Below are 12,691 nucleotides of genomic sequence, written 5' to 3'. Positions count from 1 at the left end.
CTAAATACAAAGTTTTAAGACACAGGTTGAAAAAATATGGATCAAGAACACACATCTTTTGAAAAGTCCTTCCTTTAGAGATGAAAAGACCCAGGGATCTAGAGTATACTCCAGTTTTTATTAATGTTGAATCACACCATTCCATAACTATATTCTGTCCCCGCGGTTTTTTGCCATTTCAAACGACAAAATTTGCCATAAACAAATTTGCCACCAAAATAGCAAAATTTGCCAAAAATTTGCCGCTAGTTTTACAAAAATCAAACAATTAAAACAACATGTACGGTAAAAAAAATTGACACAAATAGAGCATTTTGTCGAATATTGATGTCACAACATGTCAACATAAATTTATTTACATTTTGAACGGTTTGAAATAATATTATAATAATAATAACCCAAACAATTTCAAAATGGAAAGACATATATTTTTGTTGTTGTTGTTGATATAACAGGTTTTTGAAATTCAAATTCTCACTATATTGATTATTATTATAATTTTTTAAATGAATGAATCATATTCCAGCATTACGGGTGTTTGATGCCACTCATAACAAATTGATGAAGCTACCAGATGAATTTGGAAATTTGTCGAAGCTTGAACAGCTCCATTTGCAACACAATCAACTAGCGTATCTGCCGATATTACGGCATTGCACCAGTCTTAAGGTAAACTGATTCTCTCTATTTTTCATAAATAATCTAGGTGGGGTTCCTGACCTTCCATAGTGGATAGGGGGGTACAAACTGTGTCTTCTATCCTCTTATATCTGTGTTCCAACATGCTTTCAGTCTTTATCTTGGAATGAGATTACTTGGTTTTTTTCTGACCCTGGCCGGAGTCCTAGCTGGGAGGGAAAAACGGTCAAATGCACAGTTATTGTTTTGGGAGATGATATTTTTTTTTTCCCTTGTAATAATCTCTCTGTTATGTATTATTATATTTGTTATTTTGAATGTATAATGTAATCATTTGAGTGTATTCCTCTTTGTTGGATTTTGTGCTTGTGTCCGGATAAGACTTATAGGTGATCTCAAACTAAGTACATTGGTGGTATGCTCTTGGAATCTACATCTGATCCCTATTTGTTCCCAGTTCCCCTATGTCTTACTTTTTCTTGGGTGCTTTAATTGTTATTCTAGAACTTTGTACTATCCCATTTTCTTCCTTTTTACTGGCGCTGATATAACCTAAATGTTTTGCAAGCGCCGTAAAACCCTTAAAAACAAAACAAAAAACATTAAAAATAATTTGTATCTAATGTTTTATTTAGGTTTATTCAGGTTGAATTTCATATTAGAGTCACTCGCCCAAAGTGCGGCCAGTCCGGACCGCGGCCAAATCGGTAATAACTGTTCTCTATTAGAGTAAGCTGTCTAAATATTTCAGAGTAGCTTCCCTTTATTATCCTGTCATCACTTTCGCTCCTGGCGCCATTTGCAATCAATGAACGAAATCTGAGCTACACGTCTCCACATTTTTTCACTTTCAAACTTCCTTGTCATCGATTTCAGGTGAGTAGCTTTGAACTTATTGCATTTTAAAAAAATGTTCGTATTTTTGTTTGATTGTTCTGTCTAGACATCAACGTTAGGAACGTTTATCGTGTCAAAAGCTAAAAATAGCCTATTTGAATAACTAAACAATGAAAACAGTGCGGCCGCGGTCAGGTTGGTGGTTGCTTGATGTGTAACCAAGCACGACCAAGCTTGGCCGCGGCCAAGGCTTCTTTGTCTCAAGTTGACTTGAGTGCGGCCAGAGGTACTACTACTACTACTACTACTACAACTACTACTACTACTACTACTACTACTACTACTACTACTACTACTACTACTACTACTACTACTACTGCTGCTGCTGCTGCTACTACTACTCTATTACTGCAACTACTACTACTACTACTACTACTACTACTACTACTAATACTACTACTACTACTACACTCCTATTGCTACTCCTACTTCTACTACTACCACTACTACTACTACTACTACTACTACTACTACTACTACTACTACTACTACTACTACTACTACTACTACTACTACTACTACTACTACTACTACTACTGCTGCTACTACTACTACTACTACCACTACTACTATTACTACTATCATCTACTACTATTACTGCAACAACTACTACTACTCCTACTGCTACTACAGCCACTTCTACTACTGCTACTGCTACAACTACTACTTCCTCTACTTCTATTATTATTACTACAAATACTTTTACTACAACTTTTACAACTACTACCACTACACTTGTGCGGCTATTTGGTCTAGTGGGATATGACACTCGCTTTCGGATCGGAAGGTCCTGGGTTCGAGCGTCGCGCTCGGCGCATAGTTGAGTCCTTGGAAAAGGCTCTTTACTCACATTCTCTCACCGTACTCAGGTGTAAAATGAGTATCTGGCCTTTAACAGCGTTGTCTTTGTCCGAAAAATTGTAATATCGCCTAACAGGCGCCATGTCCCGTCCTACATGTTAAATGTTGCTGTTGACCAGGGACCCCTTGTAAAGCGCTTTGGGCACATTTAATGGATATTGCGCTATATAAAGCTCAATGTTTATGTTTGTTTACACTACAAATACCACCGCTTTTACAATTGCAAAAACCACTACTACTACAACTTACTACCAGTCATAGCTAAGATATTTTTCCCCATCTTTTCAGGTTGTACTTATTGCCATGGCAAAGAACCAGCACCACCCTAAATGGACCAAAGAACAATTAACTCAGGCCCTGATAGAAGCCAAAAACGGCGCCCCAAAAAGACAAACAGCCGAAAAATATGGAATTCCGTGGGGTACTTTCACGAAGACGAAAAATGGAGGAGCATCAAAAAACTATTTTGTCAGAAATAGAGGAAAGGGAAATTACGACTTATGTCAAGGAAATGGGCATTCGTGGTTTTGGTAAAACAAAAGACGAATTTTTGATTGTGGTAAAGAACCTGGACTACAAAAAGAGGAAAACACAGTGGGTAGACAACCATCCTACTGATAAGTGGTACCGCCTTTTTCGCAAGAGGCACCCCAACATTGTTAGCAGAAAGCCACAGCAACTTGGAAAGCTGAGAGCCTTTGTAAGTAAGGACGATATTTTAGAATGGTTCAAAGACTTCACTAGAACAATAAAAGAAATTGATGCTTCTCTTCTATTGGAACCAGAAAGGATATACAATGCGGATGAGTCAGGATTTCAGCTGAACGCTTTAAGTGGTCAAGTGCTGACATCCATGGAAAACAAATTTGTGTACCAAGTGGGGAGTGATGCCAAGACAATGATAACAGTGCTGGTCTGCTGCAGTGCCACAAACCACTTCCCCCCATCCCATGCTCATCTACCCTGATACTCAATTCCGCGGATTCAAACCCAGAGAAGTTTTCGAGGATTCCTTCATAACTAAATCGGAGAATGGATGGATAAATCGAAGTTATTTTTGAATTGGCTAAAGGGTGTGTTTCAGCCTCAAACTGATCATTTAAAAAAACCCATTCTTCTCTTGGTTGATGGACATTCGAGCCACCAGTCTCTGCACGTTTCGCAATTTTGTGCTGAGAACAAAATAATTCTCTACTGTCTGCCTCCACACTCCTCTCACATCCTGCAACCTCTTGATGTGGGGGTGTTTAAAACTATGAAAGGAGAGTGGAAACTTGCTGTCAAGCGTCAAAGTATGACAGAAATTGTGACAAAAAGGACATTTGCAAAAACATTCAAAGACGCATATGATCCTACAACATTAAAGCCACTGGCTGAAAGTGCGTTGAAAGGATGTGGCATTTTTCCACTCAATCCTGACAACATTAAATGGTCAAAGGTAATGCCCAGCTCCAAATTTCCACTCACAACAACCACCAGCGCCAATCTTCCAAATGCAGCCTCAACTAACACTACTTCAATCGCACATTCTCCTCCTACACCATCAACTGATGCATCACTCCACCAACTCCAACCCCCTGTCTCAAACCCAGTACACAATTGTTCATCTTCAATTCATTGCCCTGCTAGTGCTAGTACTAGTACTACTGCATTGTCAATCACCAGCGTCAATCTTCCAAATGCAGCCACAACTTCAACTAGCATTACTTCAACTTCAATCGCACATTCTCCACCTACATCATCAAATGATGCATCACTCCAAATTGCTGTTTCAAACCCAGTACCCAATAGGTCTAGTTGTTTATCTTCAATTGATTACCCTGCTACTTCTAGTGCTAGTACTAGTACTGCTTTGTCAACCAACTTGTCTCCTTTTGGTTCGGTCTCAACACTAAGAAAATTTGCCATAATCTGTGCACAAATAGGTGATGCAACTCTTCAGACGTATTTCACAAGACTAGAAGAGGGCTATGACTGCGACGACTCCTTGTACTCTCTGTGGAAATCATACCATTTGGAGCTTGAATCAAATCTATCATCTCCAAAATTGACCAAGAGTGCAAAACATGATAAGACTCAAGGCATGCATGAACCAGCAACATCACAACAAACAACCAACCCGTTGGCAATACCAGCGATTAAAAAAGGATCCAGGGTGAGGAAAACTATTCAGACCCCATCATTGATCAGTGGCACAGAGTTCAGGCAACTGCTCATTCAAAAGGAGATGGATTTGAAGAACGAAGAATTGAGAAAACAGAAAGTTAAATTTGAAAGAGAAGAGAAAAGGAAGGCTAATGCACTTTTAAAAGAACAAAATAAAGCGAAACGAGTAATGAAGAAGAGAGAGAAGAGGAGAATCAAAATCCAACAACAAAACGATCGAAAACGAAAACAAAAAGAAAAGAAGAGAAATGATGCCAAGCAGCAGAAAAAGCGTAAAATGTGTAGAAAGTTGTATGAAGATTCTGAAACAAGTGTGGATGAAAGTGAGATGAGATTCGATGATAGTTCAGATGATCATGATATTGACGATGGCCACGATAATGAACAAAATGTTGATGATGAAGACGTTTCCTATAATCAAGGTGCTGATAATAACAGAGTTACACGTGAAGAACAAGAAAATGATTCGTTGATGCTACCAACGACAGCCGAGAGTAAAGACAAAGAAAATATAAACAATGATAATTCAATGAATTTGGATGGTTCCTTCGAGAGAGAGAGAGAGAGAGAGAGAGAGAGAGAGAGAGGGAGAGAGAGAGAGAGAGAGAGAGAGAGAGAGAGAGAGAGAGAGAGAGAGAGAGTTGTTATCAACATAAAAATAATAATAATGTTTATGTTGATCTTTGTATTCGTTCTTCTCTCAATCCAACCAAAGACAAAGTGTACCTACTTATTTAACCCAAAAGTTATGGGCTGCTTGCTGTGATGTAATGGAAGAAAACAAACGTCTCACGTTTTCTAACTTCCATTACAACAATGAGCCCACATACGTATAGGTTGTATTACTTGTAATAAGCACACAGCATTTGTGTGTTATCCTTTTGATTTTAATGAAAATCAATAATGGACGCGCTCAGGGTTAATCCGCGGCCGCAGGCAGGTCACATGACCGCGCCTATGTCAAATTGGTGACCGCGGTCAGGGAACATGGCTGCGGTCTGGGCTTTATTCTATAAAACAAAAAACCGTGTTGTATCAAGAAGGACTGAGTAATTGATAAAATATTACATTCCACCCGACTGCGGCCAGGGGGAGTGTCGGTTTAGCCAATCTATCTCGTGAGCAGGGGTAACTACGTAACATACCCTCGTGGCCGCGGCTGGGCAAGTGACTCTATAATTGTATTCATAATGTCAGTGTAATAATGTTTTGGTGAATATATATGATTATTATGAATTAAAAGCAATATACTTAATAAAATTAATTGGTCTGCCCTTAATAAGAAAAGCTTCTTAAGTTATAAATGTCTTAATTGCTTGAATGATGAACGATAACCATTAGACCTATTAGTGGCTTTATTATTATTATTATTATTATTATTATTATTATTATTATTATTATTATTATTATTATTATTATTATTATTATTATTATTATTATTATTATTATTACTACAACCACCAACACCACATCATTATCACTACCACTACTACTACACCACCATCATCATCACTACCACTACCACCACCACCACCACCACATAATCATCACTACCACCTCCACGACTACTACTACATCCAATACTACCACATCATCTGAACTAACACTACTAAAACCATCACTACCACCACCACATCATTATCACTACAACTAGAGCTACAACCACCAGCACATCATCACTACCACTACAACTACAACCACCACAACAACATTGTAATCACTACCACTACTACTGCAACCACACCACCATATCATCATCACTACAATAATAATAATAATAATAATAATAATAATAATAATAATAATAATAATAATAATAATAATAATAATAATAATAATAATAATAATAATAATAATAAAAAATCAGTCAGCTATAATATTATCATGCCGCCTACACGTTCCGCTAGACGTTTATGTATTCACTGCTTGGCTATTGTGCCACAGCCAGCGAGAGAGAGGTCGCGAAGTTCGCGTGATTCGTCTTCACACACACACATAGTCAGTAAATAACGCACACACAGAAGTGTGTCTAACAGAACCGGAAGGTTTCTCTCTATTTTGCTACTGACACACATGCATATCTCCAGTTCTTATTTCTCAGTCTCTATATTTCTTTGGTTCTGTCCCGATGTGACACGGAAATAAACTTATGCGAAATAATTATTTTTCTTCGAAATATATATTCTTCTCTCACACCACAGCACCACCTCTTCTTCTTCTTCTTCTTCTTCTTCTTCTTCTTCTTCTTCTTCTTCTTCTTCTCTCTTCTTCTTCTTCTTCTTCTTCTTCTTCTTCTTCTTCTTCTTCTTCTTCTTCTTCTTCTTCTTCTTCTTCTTTCTTCTTTCTTCTTCTTCTTCTTCTTCTTCTTCTTTCTTCTCTTCTTCTTCTTTCTTCTTCTTCTTCTTCTTCTCTTCTTCTTCTTCTTCTTCTCTTCTTCTTCTTCTTCTCTTCTTCTTCTTCTTCTTCTTCTCTTCTTCTCTTCTTCTTCTTCTTCTTCTTCTTCTTCTTCTTCTTCTTCTTCTTCTTCTTCTTCTTTCTTCTTCTTCTTCTTCTTCTTCTTCTCTTCTTCTTCTTCTTCTTCTTCTTCTTCTTTCTTCTTCTTCTTCTTCTTCTTCTTCTTCTTCTTCTTCTTCTTCTTCTTCTTCTTCTTCTTCTTCTTCTTCTTCTTCTTCTTCTTCTTCTTCTTCTTCTCTTCTTCTTCTTCTTCTTCTTCTTCTTCTTCTTCTTCTTCTTCTTCTTCTTCTTCTTCTTCTTCTTCTTTCTTCTTCTTCTTCTTCTTCTTCTTCTTCTCTTCTTCTCTTCTCTTCTTCTTCTTCTTCTTCTTCTCTTCTTCTTCTCTTCTTCTTCTTCTTCTTCTTCTTCTTCTTCTTCTTCTTCTTCTTCTTCTTCTTCTTCTTCTTCTTCTTCTTCTTCTTCTTCTTCTTCTTCTTCTTCTTCTTCTTCTGCTTCTGCTTCTTCTTCTCTTCTCTTCTCTTCTCTGTCTCTTGTTCTTGTTCTTGTTCTTGTTCTGTCTTGTCTGTTCTTGTTCTTGTTCTTGTTCTGCTTCTTGCTTCTGTTCTTTTTCTTATTCTTTTCTTGTTCTTCTTGTTCTTGTTCTTGTTCTTGTTCTTGTTCTTGTTCTTGTTCTTGTTCTTTCTTTTCTTGTTCTTCTTGTTCTTCTTCTTCTTCTTCTTCGTTCTTCTTTCTTCTTCTTCTTCTTCTTCTTCTTCTTCTTCTTCTTCTTCTTCTTCTATAAGAATTAATCCAAATAAACGAAAGAATCAGCGTAAACATTTAACACAAACAGGAGCGAAGATGCGCAGCTTCCCGTGTCGTGCACTAGACGTCTAGATACACATCCTTCAAAAGGGTAGGAATTGTTCTCTTCCTTTCATTTTACAACTAACTCAGACCTGGGACCTCAAATAATTGGGATTTTTTTTTTTGATACCATAAAATAAGGACCTCGTTATAAATAAGTAGGGGAAAGTGACATGATTTGACTAGTCAATTGACGTGTCATATCTGTGTTGTGTCCATATTTTTGTCCTGTTCTGTCTATTTTCGCGTGTTAAAAAAGTTCGGACAATTTTTTCACCAACCATTTACAGGCCTGGTTGTATTATAGTAACAAAGCTATACAGGCAAGTCGGATAAGTCGGTTTTTGGTCGGATGGCCATTGGTCGGTCGGATAAGTCAGATTTTTGTCGGATAACAGATCTGTAGGTCGGATAAATCAAAATTTGGTCGGTAAAATTGACGCAGGTTGGCAGTTGCAAATAACAGATCAGAGCAAATATCGGAGCCTACAAGGCTATTAAGGGGAGGGGCGACACCTGAAATATCGATTTTTGGCTCAAAATATAAAATTTCAGTTTTTTATTTATTATGAAAGAACAATCATTTTTTCACATATTTTCAGCACTGAGATGGTGATTTGGATAATATAAAGTTTGTAAATCGTCTTTCATAAACATGGAAGTCGACATGAAAATACCAAACTTTTCAATTTTTGGTGAGAATTCAACAGAAAATAATAGGGCTGAAAAGCATTATAATACATATCGATGTTGTAAATTTTGATATCGATAGTTTAGTCTACTCTTTGCCCGTCTAGTTGACACGGTTTCAGTCTCATAAATATCACAATAAGGGCAGGGGAGGGGTTTAGAAACTGTTAGTCGCGAACAAAGATTGTGTGTCAAACAGCTGATAAGAGGTCAAATTGTCAGGTAAATACAACGTGATCACGAATGGTGCGATCTGATTGGCTGACCCTGTTCTCGACCTCCGACTCCGCGCCAGGGATTGGATGTTGAGTCAGGGTGAAAGTTCGCCTCTGTTACTATTAATTTACTACGATTTGTTTACATTTCGATTGATCAGTTGTTTTATCAAATTTTGAGACATAATCACGTTAATTATCTCTAAATATTTCCAATTTTACTGGATTATTATAAATATACCTAAAGTGACCAAAAAATCGAAACGTTGGCAACAGTTATTTGCTACAAAAGCCAAGAAAGCAAGAAAGTTATGATGGCTCGTGGTTGACCCATGGCCACAAATCTTTGATTGGAATTGGGTGTGTGATAGTAGTATTATGATAAAGCGATTCCAAGCAATGCCGCAGCGGAAAGAAATGAAATGGGCTATTCTTGCTGGTCTTTACCACGGTTATTCCACCAATGACTTCCCTCAATATAGGTATTGTCCTCCTGAACCGGACTCCAGATGCTTTTATAAAAAAAAAATATTGCTGCCCATTTGTATCCTGTTGACACAAGCAGCGTGTACATACACCTTTGAATTTTGATTTGCTTCATGAGCAATTGAAGCCTGTATATGCTTTGTTGAAGTGTTGTGAGATGAAGGCAACACAAAATCCAAAAGAAAGGTTTCATAATTCTGTTTGGTCAAGATGCCATAAAACATACTTCCATTCCCTGAAAAAAAGTTGAGTTTGGTGCAGAGTATAATTTTGGTCCAACAGAAATAACATCCCTGAAAGTGTCTTTGGGCATCGGTGGACTGGGAGAACACTCCCAGATGTTGAGTCAGCAAGCAGAGTCAAAAAGACTTGACCAAAGCATAAGGGTTGCTCAATATAAAGAGAAAAAAAGACGCAAAATGAAAGCTCAGACCCGTGAAAAAGCCCAAAGGGAGGCAGAAAAAGAACACGGGGGACCCTCATACGGTGCTGGTATGTTTTGAGCTGGTTGTACCGTTTTGTCTTATTATTTTCATTCATTGTTATCTTTGATCTCGATTTTCTCAAAATGACATTTTTTAACACTCTTTTTTATCTTATTTTGTCATTTATCAATCAATTTGTTTAAAACTTTGCATGTCTAGAGCTATAGTGATTATCGAAAATCATACAGAAGGAATTTTAAATATCTTTATTATTTTCTGAAAAATTGACATTTTTATGTCAAAAAGCATGATTTTTATCATACCGAAAAATTATTTTTAAAAAAAATTTATAAATAAAAATCTATTAAAAATATTTTTAAAATGCTCCGTATTTTTTAAAATAATATACAAATATACAACCATGCAAAATTTCAAGAAAATTCCATGGAAAGTTATTGAGAAAGTAACTTTTAAAAATAGCACCCAGAGAAGAGTAAAATCCAAGATGGCGGCCGTCACCATGGCAACCGGACACGCCCACCGAAATAAATCACATGGTTTGAATCCATTGGTCATAGGCAATGTCCCAATATAAAAAGATATTGGATATAATCATTATTCTTGAAAATAGTTTCAGGTGTCGCCCCTCCCCTTAACATTGAAAATGCTCGCTTTGCAGACAAATAAATAAAAAATTAAATAAAACAATTATGAGTAAAACTCCAACAATCACACTAGCCATTCCTATAACACGAAACACTCAACGGATATTGGTGCCTCTATCTATGAATCTGTTCGGTTTAGCGGCACATGTATTGGTTTGCATTAATGCAGGGATAAGGAATGAAGGGAGTCGGCATGCGAAGATGAAACAAACGATGACATAGTACATAGAAGTGCCACGATGACGCTGGTGCTTGTCGTGCAGGTGTTATTAACCCATTAACAGCGACACTGATTTTTTTTTTTAATGTTTCCTCTATATTATTTTTAATGGAGAAAAACAGTTTTTACCTAGACAGCAGTAATATTGCGACTCAGATTTCAATTATCTATAATTGCATTGCAGTTACTTGTCTTTTGATGAAAACGGTGATTTGATGTTGGGTCAAAGTAAGATCGAATTACGCCTTTAAAGGGGTACATTTTAAAGCGTTTTTTTTTTTTTTTGGGGGGGGGGGGGGTTTGGTGTGTGTTGGTGCAATTAATCCTTTACCAGTGGCACTGATTTTTTTGTTTTCAAATAATAGTTTCCCTTTATATTATTTTTAATTCAGAATAAATCGTTTATGCACCAATAGCAGTAAAAATGGCTCAGGCTTCAGTCAAACTAGGTATTAATTGCATTGCAATTACTGTCTTTTGATGAAATCTGTTAGATCAAAGTAAGATTGAAATTCGCCTTTGAAAAGTTAAGTTGTTGGGGGTTAATTTTCGATTTTATTTTTTACAAACACGGCTTTGCTGGGTTGTTTTTTTTTTGTTTTTTTAATTTGGGGGGGGGGGGGGGGGGTTACTGTCTGGCAAGCAGATTGCTGTACACATATATGCACACATAATAAGAGACATCTGGGTCACAAAAAAAGTCATCTAGGTCTCGTTTGTGCTATAGCAGGAAACCAGATCTAGAGAGATTGTCACAAGACAGGGTTCTCGCGGCCTCCTTAAATTCACCACCACATCACCATCCCTACCACCACCACATCGTCATCCCTGACCACCACCACATCGCCATCCCTACCACCACTACTGCAACCACCACCACATCACCATCCCTACCACCACCACCACATCGCCATCCTACCACCACTACTGCAACCACCACCACATCACCATCCCTACCACCACCACCACATCGCCATCCTACCAACCACATCGATCCCTACACCACCACTCACCATCCCTACCACCACCACATCACCATCCCTACCACTACCACATCGTCATCCCTGACCACCACCACATCGTCATCCCTACCACCACTACTGCAACCACCACCACATCACCATCCCTACCACCACCACATCACCATCCCTACCACCACCACCACATCGCCATCCCTACCACCACTACTGCAACCACCACCACATCACCATCCCTACCACCACCACCACATCGCCATCCCTACCATGACCACATCGTCATCCCTACCACCACCACATCACCATCCCTACCACCACCACCACATCACCATCCCTACCACCACCACCACATCGCCATCCCTACCACCACTACTGCAACCACAACCACATCACCATCCCTACCACCACCACCACATCACCATCCCTACCACCACCACCACATCACCATCCCTACCACCACCACATCGCCATCCCTACCACCACTACTGCAACCACCACCACATCACCATCCCTACCACCACCACCACATCACCATCCCTACCACCACCACAACATCGCCATCCCTACTACCACTACTGCAACCACCACCACATCACCATCCCTACCACCACCACATCACCATCCCTACCACCACCACCACATCGCCATCCCTACCACCACTACTGCAACCACCACCACATCACCATCCCTACCACCACCACCACATCACCATCCCTACCACCACCACCACATCGCCATCCCTACCACCACTACTGCAACCACCACCACATCACCATCCCTACCACCACCACATCACCATCCCTACCACCACCACAACATCGCCATCCCTACTACCACTACTGCAACCACCACCACATCACCATCCCTACCACCACCACATCACCATCCCTACCACCACCACCACATCGCCATCCCTACCACCACTACTGCAACCACCACCACATCACCATCCCTACCACCACCACCACATTGTCATCCCTACCACCACTACTGCAACCACCACCACATCGCCATCCCTACCACCACTAATGCAACCACCACCACATCACCATCCCTACCACCACCACATCGCCATCCCTACCACCACCACCACATCGCCATCCCTACCACCACCACCACATCGCCATCCCTACCACCACCACATCGTCAT

General features: G+C 39.1%; 1 protein-coding gene and 1 pseudogene across 1 annotated transcript in view; both read left to right on the top strand.

Moving 5' to 3' along the window:
- The window catches only part of LOC144979186 (leucine-rich repeat-containing protein 40-like), an 85,069-nt gene that overhangs the window by 56,974 nt on the left and 15,404 nt on the right, over positions 1 to 12,691 (top strand). Inside the window, exon 7 of the mRNA XM_078925800.1 lies at positions 527 to 669. Coding sequence (XP_078781926.1) covers positions 527 to 669 — 143 coding nt within the window. The remainder of the gene's footprint in view (positions 1 to 526; positions 670 to 12,691) is intronic.
- On the top strand, positions 2,840 to 5,469 carry LOC144979195 (uncharacterized; annotated as a pseudogene).

Source organism: Berghia stephanieae, chromosome 1 (assembly GCF_034508935.2).
Source record: "Berghia stephanieae isolate SIO BIC M18660-M18661 chromosome 1, UCSD_Bste_1.3, whole genome shotgun sequence".
NCBI classification, from domain to species: Eukaryota; Metazoa; Mollusca; class Gastropoda; order Nudibranchia; family Aeolidiidae; genus Berghia; species Berghia stephanieae.
Note: the sequence above shows the minus strand (reverse complement) of the source record. Positions and strands in the feature narration are given on the sequence as shown.